At 46.4% G+C, this 16,425-nt stretch overlaps 1 protein-coding gene across 1 annotated transcript in view; it reads right to left on the minus strand.

Moving 5' to 3' along the window:
* LOC119962751 (atrial natriuretic peptide receptor 2) overlaps nucleotides 1-16,425 on the minus strand; it is a 195,123-nt gene that overhangs the window by 119,625 nt on the left and 59,073 nt on the right. The window contains exons 6-8 of the mRNA XM_038790768.1: nucleotides 15,767-15,902; nucleotides 8,959-9,043; nucleotides 8,555-8,675 (exon numbers count right to left, since the gene is read on the minus strand). Of these exons, the coding sequence (XP_038646696.1) occupies nucleotides 8,555-8,675; nucleotides 8,959-9,043; nucleotides 15,767-15,902 (342 nt within the window). The remainder of the gene's footprint in view (nucleotides 1-8,554; nucleotides 8,676-8,958; nucleotides 9,044-15,766; nucleotides 15,903-16,425) is intronic.

Consider the following 16,425-nt stretch of genomic DNA (forward strand, 5'->3'; position numbering starts at 1 on the left):
TGGGACGGAAGGGATTTAGATGCTTGCGGAACCCTACCAGATAAATCAGTGTGTGAACCTTGGGAGAAATCTACTTTGGAGTCTAGAACCTTTTAACAGGTAATTTTAAAAGTCTTACAAATGCACCCTTTATTCCCTTTTCTCTCTCCATGCTGTCTCGTACAACCTACATATTCCCTCTATCAACGTACCCTCACTCCTACCCGCATGTCCATTCCATATCCCTTCCATTAGCCCCATGCCCCTTCCTGACTTCCCCTTGACCCTGACTCCTGAGGACCAAAATCTCATGAGAGTTCCCCAATATTCAGAAGTCAGGAATGTGGTGTCAGTAACTGGCCACTCTCATGGGGCGGGATTCTCCGACCCCCGCCGGGTCGGAGAATCGCCTGGGGCCGGCATCAAGCCCGCCCCCGCCGTGTCTTGAATTCTCCGCACCCCCCCCGAGATTCGGCGGGGGCGGGAATCATGCCGCGCCAGTCGGTAGGCCCCCGCGCCAGTTGGCAGGCCCCCCACAGCGATTCTCCGGCCCGCGATGGATCGAAGTCCCGCCACTGACAGGCCTCTCCCGCCGGCGTGGATTAAACCGCCGACCTGACCGGTGGGATTGGTGACGCGAGTGGGCGCCGTGGTCCAGGAGGGGAGTGCGGGGCAATCTGACCCCGGGGAGGTGCCCCCACGGTGGCCTGGCCCGCGATCCAGGCCCACCGATCGGCGGGTGGACCTGTGCCTTGGGGGCACTCTTTTTCTTCCACCTTCGCCATGGTCTTCACCATGGTGGAGGCGGAAGAGACCCCCTCCCCTGCACGTGCGCCGGTATGACATCAGCTGACGCTCCGGCGCATGCGCGGACTTACGCCGGCCATGTCCTTTTGGCCTCTGCTGGCGTGGCACCAAAGGCCGTTCATGCCAGCCGGCGGAATGGGAACCACTCCGGCGCGGGCCTAGCCCCTCAATGTGAGGGCTTGGCCCCTAAAGGTGCAGAGAATTCCGCACCTTTGGGACGGCCCGACGCCTGAGTGGTTCATGCCACTCCAACATGCCGGGACCCCCCGCCCCGCTGGGTAGAGGAAAATCCCGGCTATGGTTCCCGAATCGAAGGGGAAAAGCCAATCCAATATCTGGGACAAAATTAATTGCCACTTGAAAAAGATATGGGTCAATGAAAGTGAGCATGGATTAGTTGAAGGAAATAGCGTTTGATTATTTGATTGAGGTCTTTGATAGCGTAATCGTGAGGAATGAAGAGGGTAGAGTGGTGATGTTGGGTATATGGACTTTCAAAAGGCATGTGGTAAAGTACCACATAATAGAACTGTTATAAATTTGAAACTCAGGAATTCAAGGGGCAGTGGCTACATGGTTACAAAGATGGCTGAGGAAGAGTAAACCGAGTATTGGTGGACAATTATCTTTCAGATTGGCGGGATGTGTGCAGTGGTATGCCCCAGGAGTCGGTATTGGCATCACTGCTATTTTTGATATAGATTAATGATTTGGGGTTTGATATAAAGGGCATAATTACATAGATGCACCAAGTCTGCACCGACCCACTTTAAGCCGTCACTTCCACCCTTTCCCCTCCTAACCTTTAAGGTCACTAAGGGCAATTTATCATGGCCAATCCACCTAACCTGCACGTCTTTGGACTGTGAGTGGAAACCGGAGCACCCGGAGGAAACCCACGCAGACACGGGGAGAACGTGCAGACTCTGCACAGACAGTGATGCAGCAGGGAATCGAATCTGGGACCCTGGCGCTGTGAAGCCACAGTGCTAGCCATGTGTGCTACCGTGCTGTGCTCATATTTGCAGCTATCTTACAATTTGAAAGTGTAATGAGGAGGAAAGTAACAGTAAGGAGGACATAGACAAACTGATGAAAGTGCTAGACATGTGACAGATGAAATTTAATGCAAGGAAGTTTGAAATGATTCATTGCAGCAGGAAGAATATGGTGAAGTAACATGAACAAAATGGTGCAACTTTAAAGAGGGTGCAGGATCATAGAGATCTGGGGGTATATACATAAGTATTTCAAGGTGGCAGGACAAGTTAAAAAGGGTGTTAAAAATCAAAAGATTGGTGTGGGTTTTGATTCATAGTGTACTGGCAACTGAAGAAGGTGGGAGATGTACCTTTTGGACAGTTTTCACCTGAACCTTGTTGGAATTGGCGTCTGGTGAGTCGTATAACTAGGACATCAGAGGGGACTTTAAACTAAAATGTGGGGGAAAGAGAGCATGTGAGAGGAGATGTAGTAAATCAAAATGTACTTGAACAGGATGGTGATTTGAGCAATGATGGCTAGAATGAACAAACTTAAGAGTGCACTCGCAGGTAAGGCCAGAGAAAGTAAAAAGCAAGATGGATAGAGAGGAACCTGTAGATGTGGTGTACTTGGATTTCCAAAAATTATTTGATAAAGCGATACATCAAAGGTTACTGTGGTATAAGGGTTAAGGTATTAGTATTGATCAGGAATTGGTTAGCTAACAGGAAGCAAAGAGTAAGGAGTGTTGGGTCTTTTACAGTTCAGCAAGTTGTAATTAGTGGAGTGCCACAGGGATCAATGCTGGGGTGTCAACTATTTACAATATACATCAGTGTCTTGGATGAAAGGACCAAATTTATGGTTGTTAATTTGCCAATGACACCAAGAAAGGTGGGAAAGTAAGTTGTCAAAAGAAGAAGAAGATGCTATAAAAAATATAGACAGTTGAAGTGAATGGGCAAAAACTTTGTAGATGGAGAGAAATGTAGGAAAATGGGAAATTATCCACTTGGTGATGGAACTAACAAGAGGGAAAAAAATTCTTGACCTCATCCTCACCAAACTGCCTGCCACAGATGCATTTGTCCATGACAATATCAGTAGGAGTGACCACTGTATAGTCCTTGTGGAGACAAAGTCCTGTCTTCACATTAAGGATGCCCTCCGTAGTGTTGTGTGACACTCCCACCATGCTAAATCAGACAGATTGCAAACAAATCCAGCAACTCAATGCCGGGTATCCAAGAGTCGTTGTCCATCATCAGCAGCAGAATTACACTCAACCGTAATCTGTAACCTCATGGCTCGGCATATCTCCCATTGCAACAAAGCCAATTCTTTGTTCAATGAAGAGTTCATAAGGTCATGCCAGGAGCAACACCGAGCATATCTAAAAATGAGGTGTAAACCTGGTGAAGCTATAACACAGTGTGGTGACATAACAGGCCTAGTTTTGAGCGCAAATAAAATTGGATATCCTAAATTAAAGAATTGGACCCTTTAAATTAAACTACAGTCAGCTCCAGCAAATAGCCTGCTGGGAATTCAGGCTTGCCCAAGAGTCTTGGGCATGTCTGGACCTGCCTTGTCAATCGTCCAGCAAGAGTTCATAGCACACATTGATATGCACCGGTCTATTGTCTGCAGCCCAGATTGAGCCACTCCCCTGGGCATCCCGAGTTCCCATCCTTATTTGGCAGGGAGTAGGTGCAGGCCACATTATCGAAAATGGACACATGCGGTGGGCCCTGGTGTCCAATCAACAGGTCTTCAACCGGACCATTGGGTGCTGGGAACCCCTGCCAAAGCCTTTTTGCCAGGAGGCCAAAGGAAGTGGCAAAAGGGAGCGAAGGAAAATGGGATAAAAATATACACTTGGGCACATCGATAGCGAAGACTCGACGTGGGAGGTGACCTTGACCATCTGAAGACTGACCAGGGAGGAAGGAAGGAAGAAGATGCCAGCGAGACCCATCTTTGTGACAACGAACCAGAGGAACTCAGGAATCAGACCTACCCTTCGACCAGACTATCTTTGCAGATAGTATAACTGAATCTTGGGTGTTTATTGTATATATACTTAAGTTAATTTACGGGTTAACTTTGTTTAATAATGATTTTTCTTTATTTGTTCAATGTGTATTTGTGTTTGTCCTTTTGTCTCCTCGCTATTAAAAGACACCTAGGTAAAACACCTCGGTAAAACCTTTGAGTAAGTGAACTGATTGAAAGTATCTGAACTGGACAGAACATTGGGCTACTTATATGCCAAACAGCATAAGCAACAAGTGATAGACAGAGTTAAGCAATCCCACAACCAATGGATCAGATCTAAGCTCTGCAGTCCTGCCACATCTAGTCATGAACGGTGGTGGACAATTAAACAAACTGGAGAAGGAGTTTCCACAAATATCCCCATCCTCAATGATGGGGGGAGTGCGGCACATCTGTGCAAAAGATAAGGCTGAAGCATTTGCAATAATCTTCAGCCAGGTGTACCGAGTGTATAGTTTTGGCCTCCTTATTTGAAAAACAATCATTGGATTAGATGCAGTTCAGGGAAGGTTCATTCAACTCATGCCTGGGATTAAGGGGATTGGTTAGGTTGAATCTGCTCCAATTGCGTTTCGAAGGATTCTAGGATGACATTGTTTCTTGTGGGGAGAAAATAACTATGGTGCACTGTTTAAGATGGAAATGAGGACAATTTCTTTCTCTCAAACAGTTGTTATTCTGTGGAATTCTCATAGGATCATTGAAGCATAGGATCAGGGGAAGGCCATTTGGTCCATCGAGCCTGCTCCGCCATATAGTTAGATCACAGCTGATCATCTTTCTCAATGCCACTTTCCTGTTCTGTCCCCAGAGCCCTTGAAGCCATTAATTTCCAGAAATCTATCAATTTCTTTCTTGAACATGCTCAATGATTGAGATTCCACAGCCCTTTGGGATAGAGACTTCCAAAGATTCACCATCTTTGAGTGAATAAATTCTTCCTCATCTCAGTCTTAAATTACCTGCTCCTTATTCTGAGATGATGTCCTTTAGTTCTACACTCACCAGCCAGGGGAAACATCATGGGCTGGATTCTCCACTTATGAGGTTAAGTGCCAGCATTAACAGAGAATCCGCAGGAGGCTCATGGCAGGAACATCGACGCGATCCCCTCACCGATTCCAGTACCGGCGAGGGGTTAGCACCAGCGCCGCATAAAGCTCCCGTGTATCACGCCGAAAACGGCCAGAGAATGGCCGGATCCGGGGCGCGCATGCGCCAGGCTGAAAACATGCACCGATCGTGTTGTAAAACACGGTGCTTGAACCCTCACCCGCCAATCGCGAACCCACAGCCCACACCCCCGGCCTCCGCCTACCAGTCCCCCCAGCCCTAGAAGAAGCCTCCCCAGCCAGCGGCATGGATCCTGGATGAACGTGGCAGCGCTGGACACTGTCCGCAGCCAGCATGCCGTGTTCCCGACCACTGGGACCACACGTGGCCCACGCCGTCGGGAACTCGGCCTATCGGGGCAGAGCATCTCGGCCTACCGGGGGCAGTGCTGGCCGATGATGCACCAACGGCATTGGAGTGACACGTGGCGCATGTCACGTGATGCCGGTTTGGAGGGGGCTGAGCATGGCGGACCGCCATCGTCACCAATTCCGGCATCGGAATCCATTCTGCGCCCGATTGCCGACCACGATTTTGGCGTAGGGCTATGGAGAACCCAGCCCCACATCATTTTTTTTAGGATTTACAGTACAGAAGGAGGCCATTCGGCCCATCGAGTCTGCAGCAGTGGTTGGAAAGAACACCCTACTTAAGCCGCACCACCACCTTATCCCCATAACCCCACTTAACCTTTTGGACATGAAGGGGCAACATAGCATGGCCAAACCACCTAACTTGCACATCTTTGGACTGTGGGAGGAAACCGGAGCCAGCCGGAGGAAACCTTGCAGACACGGGGAGAAAGTGCAAACTCCACACAGACCGTCACCCGAGGCCGGAATTGAACCCAGGACTCTGGAGCTGTGAGGCAGCAGAGCTAACCATTGTGCCACTGTGCGGCCTAATCTAATCTACCTTGTCATGCCTTGTAAGAATTTTGTACATTTCAATGGCACCACCCGTCATCTTTCGAGACGCTAGGGGCCCAGTTTCCTCAATCTCTCCGCTTAAAATAATCCCACCATCTCAGGGATTAGTCTGGTGAACCTCCGTTGCATTCCCTCTATGGCAAGTATGTTGTTCCTTCGATAAGGAGGCCAAAACTGTACACAATACTCCAGTTGCAATCACACCAAGGCTCCATACAATTGCAGCAAGACATCTTTACTTCTGTACTCAAATCCCCTTGCGATGAAGGTCAACTAACCAATTGCCTTCTTTATTGGTTTTTACACCTGCATGCTAACTTTTAGTGACTCATTAAAAACAACACCCAGGACACCCAACCTTTCACCATTTAAGATTTATTCTGTTCTACTGTTGTTTTTACAAAAAGCTTTTTTCCTCAGGGGATGGGGTCATTGAAGTTATTCAAGGCAGAGTTATGGAGACTTTTGTAAGACAAAGGTCTGACATAGTGGGAAGCATGGTAGCACAGTGGTTAGTACCGTTGTTTCACAGCCCCAGGGTCCCAGGTTCGATTCCGGCTTGGGTCTCTGTCTGTGTGGAGTCTGCACGTTCTCCCCGTATCTGCATGGGTTTCCTCCGGGTGCTCCAGTTTCCTCCCACAGTCCAAAGATGTGCAGGTTAGATGGATTGGCCATGCTAAATTGCCCCTTAGTGTCCAAAAAGATTAGGTGGGATATGGGGATAGGGTGGAGCAGGGTGGTCTTTCCAAGGGCCGATGCAGACTCAATGGGCTGAATAGCCTCCTTCTGCTCTGTAGATTCTTGATCTATGTTGATTTATGAAAAGTGTCAAGAGCTATGGGCGGCAGATGGGGATGGGGAAAGTGGAGTTGAGTCCATAATCAGATCATGATGTTACTGACTGGCGGTGCTGGCTTGAAGGGCCTAATGACCTACACCTGCTCCTAAGTCATATGTTCCAATGTTCCTACATAGCTGAAATATAGACCTTCCCACAAGCATTCCTTGCAGATAGGTGGGGACATAAAATTGCGTGTATTACTGTGGTAACCTCTCCTGGTGCTTACCCACTTACCTCCATCCCACTGCAATTTTACATGTGACAGGGATGTGGCGAGTGCCCACTGGGGCCCCGCCCCAATTTCTCCCATGCCAGCTGCAGCCGCTGCTGATTGAGAATCCCGGCAGCTTTCGCTGCTCAGGCTGCTGGTCCCCAAAGGTCTCCATGGCACGCTGTAAAATGGGAGACTGGTAAGGGATGGGTAGGGAGGTGGAGGGGAGGCCACATGCTGCTCTTCACCTTAAAACCCACTGGCAGGGGAGCATAAAATTCTGCTTTTACAGAAAGTGCAATGGGGTTTACTAGAATGGTACCAGAAATGCAGAAATGCAGTGGGTGGCAGCCTCTTTCCAGGGCTGGTGTACAGGGTCAACCGCCTCTCCTCCACTGCGATCAGAAGAGTCTCCAGCTCGGCGTCTGTAAAACTGGGTGCTGCTCTCCTTGCTGCCATCTTGTTGGCTGGGATGGTGTGTGGGGAGTGCAGTGTGTATATGCAGCTGCAGCTTGTCAGCCTCCTGAGTGTCGATCGCGAATCCGGCGAATCCCGCACCGTTTCTCAGTGGAATCGATTGTTTTCCATGTGGCGCCTCTCAACAGACGCTGAATCGGTCCAGGCGCGGCATCGGTTTTGCTGCTGCAGAACTCCACGAATCCAGTGCCAACACTTACTCTCACAAATGGAGAATCCAGCTCTAATTCTGCCGTCCATCCCTTTGAGGGAATCGTCGCAGGCGGGACAGCGAATTTGACGGATGAGGAAAGGTCAATTGAGCACGGGCAAGACTTTCCAGTGCCAGGGCAGACAGGACTGGAAAATCCCACCTCAAATCAATCGGCCCCAGAAAAATCAGTCAGTTCTGACATTAAACTGACCTGGATAAGATTCCTGGGCAGGATGTGGGGCCAGGATGGCCAGTCCAGTGAAGCAGGAAAGATGTCTCACCTGGACCAAATAAAAGTAAATATAAATAATTGGCCGAATCCAGTGGTCAGCTGATGGATAGCCAGAGAAAACTGAGTGGAGTAATAATAATAGTAATAATCTTTATTAGTGTCACAAGTAGGCTTACATTAACACTGCAATGAAGTTACTGTGAAAATCACAGATGCCATGCAGTTTATGACAAATATAGAACAGGATCCTAAATTAGGCATTTTCATATTCTGTTTTTAGGCAAGCATCCTTATCACTTGGAGGTCACCAGCTTCCAATTGGATGGCTGGTGCATTTCCGGGAGAGATCAGGCACGCGAGTTCCTGCTCCACCTTTGGTTCTCCTAACATTTAGGTAAAAGGTCAGTTGGAAACCAATTTCTCCCCATGTTTCCTTTGACACTATAATCATTGGGAGTACAGAGAGGTGACCTTTAATCTTGTTGTAATATTGTCTGTATTTTGTTATGGATAAATGCGTGTGAAATGGAATTCTGATATAAAATACAACATCACCTGGAGAGTATACAATAACAGGCTTTAGATGAACAGTCTGTGTCATCAGCCTCTCCATGAACAGGTTCCAGCACCAACACTGGATATGTCGAGCTTTAGTTGTTACTGCTCTTGTTGAGCTGATGATATTGACATTCTACAAGATTAATGGCTTTTCACAAAGAAAGCCACTTACCAGTGATAAGGTAAGCCTGCTACCAGCACTCTTCCGGAATTTATCACTGTTTCCCATTTGCAGTTCTTCCCAGCGGATTCGCCACATCATACTGGCCAGGTCCTTCTCCAGCTTTAGCTTCCTATTTAATCATAAATTTAAACAATGAACATCTTTTATTGAATCACACATTACCTGTTGCTGCTATAGAAATATCACTGTGACGGTAATCATGCTTGGAGAAGTAAAGTGGGAACATGCACCATTATTAACCATAAATATGCAGTTTAAATAGACTACAATTCTTTAACCCGACTTTCATGTCAGAAAAGCTTTCATTGCTGATTGTAAATTAAATTTTTTCCAAAATCTATGACAGTCAACCTGTTTCCAGGTTTAAATTGACAGATCTATAAATACTTTACCGGTAAACCAGAAAGCTGGAGATTCCAAAGATTGCCAGTGTGAGGCCAGCTCCCAGGGCAACTATTCCAAGCAGAGAGAAAGTAGCTAAGGAAAAAAAAGAGAATTGTATAAGTGGACTAAGAAGCAGGGTCTGGTTTATTGCTTCACGATCCAGCTCTTCTGTTTATCAAATTTTGCTTGAAAATTATTTTACAGGCACCCTTGAAGGTAAAAGAAAGCTACTCATTCTGTTTGCAAATATGTAATGACTCCAAAATGATGTGAATAGCTCTTCTGCAGTTATAGATGTTATAATCAAGACTTCCAAATAATAAACCATTTTTCAGACACAAATCCCATGCTGGCTTCCAAGTTTCCAAGCGTACCATTATCAAAGTGTGCACAGAGCTTACCCAATAAACCACCAGGGGGATAAACATGCTTTGCTCTATCTATTTAGCCTGAATACATTAATTGATGATGGATATCTCTATTGCCATCCAGTCCTGAATCTGCTCATTACAGATTTTCTTCTTCCATTTCCAAATGTAAGAGCTTGGCTGGATGGAAGCACTCATCATAAATTTGGCACAAGTTGCTCGGTCCATTATAATTAATAATTTGAGCAGAACGGTGGCGCAGTGGTTAGCACTGTGGCCTCAGGGCGACGATGTCACAGGTTTGATCCCGGCTCTGGGTCACTATCCGTGTGGAGTTTGCACATTCTCCTAGTGTTTGTGTGGGTTTCGTCCCTCAAAACCGAAAAAGATGTGCAGGGTAGGTGGATTGGCCACACTAAATTGTCCCTTAATTGGAAAAAAATGAATTGGGTATTCTATTTTTTTAATACATAAATAAATAATTAATACATCGAAAATCAGGAGCCGAATTTACTCTAGTTCAAGACAAGGGCTTGTATCCTACTAGATATGTCCAGGTACCACAGTAGAAAATCTCTGCTTTGCTGTGATCAGTAGAAAGAAAACATCCCCTGTCGGTATTTATTTCTCCATTAAAATGCAAAGTTAATATTGACTGTCTCAGGACCTGAACCAGCATAGAAATTTCTGAACACTGCGCATCCAAACCCTTTCAAACAAGATCATTCTATTTGAATGCTGATATGTTACCCAACCAGTTTTAATACCTCCGAAGGAGGATTGTTGGCAATAGGACTGGGTAACTTTCAAAAGCTCATGTCTTCAGCTTTTAAACAGAAATTCAGATTGAACAATGCATAACTTTAACTGCGTTAGATATTAAACCTATCATACTAAATTTTGTACAATATTTGCAATGAATTTTCAGTGCAACGATTGCTAATCTGACAGTTTGCTGAAGATATTTTCTGAAATCATTATGCTAAGCAATCTATGCTTAGTGGCATAATTCTAAGAGGTTCAGGGGATTGATCAATTAGCGAACGGTTGGAATTAAATAGTTGGTTAATATAGATAACTGTACAAGATTTCCATTTTAAATCTAAAGATTGGGTAAAGTACTGTCCATCCATCCTCTGGATTGCTTATTTTATTACATTGTATTGTATTGTATTGGCTATCACAGGTGAGGAATTGTCTTCCAATGGACTGAAGGTAGCTAATGAGGCCTCCTCTGGTGTGTCTGCCCTGACTGAACTGGGAGAAGAAGACCTGCTTTGGGAGCCTGGTATCTGACATCCAAACTACGTGACCAACCCATCAAACTGATGGTGGAAGATCAGGCCCGACGCTTGTGAGAGGCCACTGATGATGGTGTGTTTGTCCTCCCAATTAATACCTAAGATGTTCCACAGGCAGCACTGATGTTATGACTCCAGTACTTTGAGGTGTTTCCTGTAGGTTGTCCATGTTTCGGCTCCTGACAGTGAGGGGCAACACAGTAACATAGTAGTTAGCACTGTTGCTTCACAGCTCCAGGCTCTCAGGTTCGATTCCCAGCTTGGGTCACTTTCTGTGTAGAGTCGGCACGTTCTCCTCGTGTCTGTGTGGGTTTCCTCCGGGTGCTCTGGTTTCCTCCCACAGTCCAAAGATGGGCAGGATAGGTGGATTGGCCATGCTAAATTGTCCTTTGTGTCCAAAATGGTTGCGTGGGGTTACTGGGTTGCGGGATGAGGTGGAAGTGTGGGCTTAAATGGGGTGCTCCTTCTAAGGGCTGGTGCAGACTTTATGGGCCGAATGGCCTCCTTCTGCACTGTAAATGCTATGATTACTATGATTCCATAACCACATGGTAAACCAAGAGCTTGGTTTCAGTTTTGATGCTGCAATCTTTAAACTCTCGTTTCCCTTGGTGACCAAAAGCTGCACCAGCAGATTTCAGGTGATGTTGGATTTCTTCATCAATGTCAGCTTTCTGTGAAACATAAATTCCAAGGTACTGGAAATATTACACATTTTCCAGGCATTCATCATGGATCCAAATCAATGGGGATGGCTTATGAGTATTTGGAACTTGCTGATGGAGGGCTTTTGAATGTTACGTGTAAGTCCCATCTTCTAATATGCCTCAGTAAGTACATCAGGCGGAGCATGACAGCAAGGAAGTTCAAACAAAGAGCTGGCAAAGATGTAACCTTGTGTGACATGTGTCTTAACCTCAAAAGGGGCTGTAATGGATCCGTTATTAAAGATCAATGCTTACAGGTTCGGGCAAGGGGACAGGGCTACATTAGAAGGAGCGATAGTGGAGCAGGAGATAAAAGATGCGATTGGGAGAATGCAGTCAGGGAAAGTGGCAGGGCTGGATGGGTTTCCGGTGGAATATTATAAAAAATTCAAGGATAAGCTGGCACCCCTGATGGTGGGGTTCTTTGAGGAGGCGATATGGAAGGGAGTGTTACCACAATCTTTGGGGCAGGCATCGATTGCACTGTTGCTTAAAAAAGATAAGGATACGATGGCGTGTGGGTCGTATAGGCCCATATCACTTTTAAACTTGGACGCAAAAGTATTGGCGAAGGTACTGGCAGGTATGCTGGAGGAGTGCCTCCCGAAGGTGATAGGTGAAGATCAGGTGGGGTTCGTGAGAGGGAGGCAGCTCTTTTCAAATGTTAGAAGGGTATTAAACGTGGTTATGGCACTGGCAGAGGGGAAGGAAACAGAGGTGGTTGTGGCATTGGACGCTGAGAAGGCATTTGACCGGGTAGAATGGGGGTACTTGATGGCAGTTCTGGAGCGGTTTGGGATTGGACCAAGATTTGTGGACTGGTAAAGCTACTATATAAGGAGCCGAGGGCAAGTGTCCACACAAATAACATCAGCTCGAGATACGTTTCTCTCCACTGTGGGACTAGGCAGGGATGTCCTATGTCACCACTGCTGTTTGCATTCGCGATTGAGCCATTGGCCATCGCATTAAGAGGTTCGGGCATAGTGCGGGGGGGGGGGGGAATGCATTGGGTGTCCTTACAGCCGATGACTTGTTGTTATACGTGTCGGATCCGAGTGCGGCAGCATGGTAGCACACGTGGCTAATATTGTGGCTTCACAGCGCCAGGGTCCCAGGTTCGATTTTCTGGGTCACTGTCTGTGTGGAGTCTGCATGTTCTCCCCGTGGCTGCGTGAGTTTTCTCCAGGTGCTCCGGTTTCCTCCCACAGTCCAAAGATGTGCAGGTTAGGTGGATTGGTTATGATAAATTGCCTCTAGTATCCAAAAAAAGGTTAGGAGTGGTTATTAGTTACAGGAATAGGGTGAAAGTGAGGGCTTAAGTGGGTCGGTGCAGACTCGATGGGCTGAATGGCCTCCTTCTGCACTGTATGTTCTATGTATCTATGTGTCAATAGGGGGCAAATTGGAGCTGCTTCGGGTGCTTGGGTCTTTCTCGCGGTACAAGCAGAATCTAGGTAAGAGTGAGCATTTTGTGGTGTCTCGGCTGGGGGTGGGGGCAGGGGTGGGGCGGCTGCCATTCCGTAGGGCAGGAACTCACTTTAGATACCTGGAGGTGCAGGTTGCCCGGGAGTGGTAGGGCCTCGCAGGTACAACATTTCTAGTTTGGTGGGGAGAGTAAAAGCTGATCTGGCAAGGCGGGATGGTCTCCCTCTGTCACTGGCGGGTCGGGTACAGGTGGTTAAAATGAACGTGTTGCCGCTATTTCTGTTTATTTTCCAATGCCTGCCGATTTTCCTGCCAAAGGCATTTTTCAGAGAGATTGTAGGAATGATTGCCTCATTCATATGGGGTGGGAAGGTGGCCAGAGTTAGAAAGGTGCTACTACAGAGGGGAAGGCAGGCAGGGGGTTTGGGTCTTCCGAACCTCATGTATTACTACTGGGCGGCGAATGTGGAGAAGGTGCGGAGCTGGGTCAGAGGGGTTGATTTCCAGTGGGTCAGAATGGAGGAGATTTTGTGTCAGTGGTCGGGATTGAAGGCGCTAGCAACAGCGCCGCTCCCGATGGCCCCAGGGAAATAATCAGGGAGTCCGGTAATAATAGCTTCATTGAGAATTTGGGGGCAGTTTAGCCAAAACTTTGGGTTGGGGGCAGGGTCAAGGGAAATGCCAAATCAGGGGAACCACAGATTAGAGCCAGGGAAGTGGGATGAAAATTTCCGGAAATGGGAGGAGAAGATTAAGACACTAAAAGATTTGTTTCTTGGGGGACGGCTTGCAGGATTGAAGGAGCTGGAAGTGAAGTATGGGCTGGAGCAGGGAAATGGTTAGATACATGTAAGTTCGAGATTTTGCCAGAAAGGAGATACAAAGTTTCCCGATGGAGCCGGCCTCCACATTGCTGGAGGAGGTGCTGACGACAGGGGGACTGGAGAAGGGGGTAGTGTCGGTGGTTTATGGAGATATTTTTGAAGAGGAGAAGGCACCACTGGAAGGGATCAAAGGAAAGGGGGAGGAAGAGTTGGGAGAGGGTATGGAGGACGGGTTCTGGTGTGAGGTGCTCCGGAGGGTGAACAGCTCCACCTCGTGCATGAGGTTGGGCTGATGCAGCTGAAGGTGGTATATAGAGCACACCTCACAAGGGCGAGGATGAGCCGATTCTTTAAAGGGGTAGAAGATGTGTGAGCTGGAGGATTACTGGAAGGAGGTTTTTAGGGTAATTTCTAAAGTGGTGCACATGAAACTGGACCGGGCCCTCAGGAGGCCATATTTGGGGTGTCGGGCCAGCCGGCGTTGGAAACGGGTGCGGAGGCAGATATCGTAGCCTTCGCTTTGTTGATCGCCCGAAGGCGGATCCTGATGGGATGGAGAGCAACCTTTCCACCCTGGCGTGGCGGGGGTACCTGTTGGAATTGCTGACTCTTGAGAAGGTTAAGTTTGAACTGAGGAGAAGGATGGAGGGGTTCTACAATTCATGGGCATTATTCATCATGCACTTTCAAGAACTGGATAATATCAAACATAAGTTGGGGGAGGGGCTGGTTGGGAGGATTGGAGGGAGGGTGACTGTTTATTAATGGTGACTATGTGTGATTCTTGATTCTTTTTTGTCATTTGCTTATGTGTACATGCGGGCTAATGTTGGTGGGAGAATGGGATCGTTGTTATTGATATGGGGATTGACATTATAGTCGTTTCTGATTATTGTTTATTGTTGGTGGGTGCAAATTTGGGAGAAAATGTGAAAAAGGAGAATAAAAATATTTTTAAAGAAAAGATGAATGCTTACATATCCAGGTAAATTTCAGAGAGCATCAATACTTCAGCAGAATCTTTCAGTGTGCCTAACAATTTACAGAGATGAAGGTCTTTGTCAAGTTAAAGAATACCATGGAGAGAGGTTGATGTTGATTGTGACATTTTTCTGGTAGTAGGTGAGCTATAAAAATTATGTTGGTCATGTCTCTTAATGGCCTCAACCCACACTGAGATTTGGGGAGTGGCTCTTCAGCATTGTAATAAATCAGCTCAGAAGAGCTTTTGTGATTATCTTCCCTGCAGTGGAATACTGAGAGAGGCCTGAGTAATTTCCACGGTTGGATTTATCCCCTTTTTTTAAGATTGCCTCAATGATGCGATCCTTAGGGTCATTCAGGTCATCATCTTCAATCCAGGTCTGGAGGATAAGGACGTGGAGCTGTAATGTTAGTTCGTCTCCTCTGTGCTCTACGATTTCAGTGGGGATTCAATCACTTCCTGCTGCTTTGTTGTTCATCATTCGTGTGATGACGTTCATCACCTCCATAGGCATTGGCAGAGTACCGAGTTCTTCTCCAACTGGGTGTTTGGGATGGAGTTGAAAACACTCTCATCCAAAATGAATTCTTGATTGAAAATGTGTTCAACATGCACCCTCCAAAGGGCATTGGCAACTTCCCTTTCCTTAATCAAGTCTTCCTTGTGCTTACGCCTCAGAGGAGCTGGCCCTTGACTTTAGCATTAGAGCTCTGAAGGATCCAATTGAAAGAGACCAATTCCAACAATGTCTTTGGGAAAAAACTTTCAAACTTGAATCAAGAACAGAAGAAGACTGTCCATAGTGCATATCCTTAAGTCCAATATCATCAATCCCTGCAAAGTGATACATGGGACTTTTTGTCAGAATACATCAGGGTTGGTTTGAAAATAATGAGGACACCAACAAAATGATTAAGCAAAAGACTTTTGGTGCCTGGTGGATTGACCAAACTCAAAACAAAGGAAACTAACTTAACAACCAGCAAAGGCTGATGTACAAAGGTGCACCAATGACACGAGGAACATGTGGCATGTGAATAAGGCAAAGGAAATTCAAAATTTTGTTGCCATGAACAAAATCTGTGGCTTCTTCACTGCCACAAAGACCATTTATGACCCAAGTATTTATCACATTGTGATGCAGGTTGGTCTGCAGAAACTGAAGACATTCAATAGGTCACATAATGAAAATCAATACATTACCCTGCTTGCAGGCTGCAATATCATTTTCGAACACGCATGGAGGGTTGTCTATGGGAATGGAGCCCGATGGCCAGTGGATCTCTACATTGGGGATCCAATAAATCTGTTTTTTCACTCCGAGATAGTGAGCGACAACCTGGAGCAAAGTTATTAAATTGTCATGACTTGACTTTAACCACTCTGATGTATATATAAAAATGAAACAATGCTATCTATACTCCAAAAAGGCATAAATGTAAAATTGCTTAAAGCAGTCTACAAATTAGTTCCACAAATCATTAGTGAAAGATATTGGTGTTTCTAAATCAGGAGACAGAGATTTGCTTTCAATGGTGAATTCTGCCTACCAGAAATGTATATTGGAAATTTCAGGAAATTTGTAGATACAGTAAGGTTTTGCCTCTTTTAGAACTGATGGATGTTAGATCTTTGAAGGTCCAGTGATTTATGTACCTGAATTCTGTGCTTTGGGCAAGCAAAGCCACATTTGTAAGATCTATTGGATTTGCCTTTGGATCAAGTGCACAATGCACACAAGCGTAAGAGCTTGCACTCCTGCCAATGCTGAGGGGGCATGCATGCTCTTTTTGTAAGGGCATGCATGTTCTTTTTGTAAGGGCACTCACTTCACTGGTCACCTTCTTCCACAACTCGGTTTG

Source organism: Scyliorhinus canicula, chromosome 3 (assembly GCF_902713615.1).
Source record: "Scyliorhinus canicula chromosome 3, sScyCan1.1, whole genome shotgun sequence".
In the NCBI taxonomy this organism is placed as follows: Eukaryota; Metazoa; Chordata; class Chondrichthyes; order Carcharhiniformes; family Scyliorhinidae; genus Scyliorhinus; species Scyliorhinus canicula.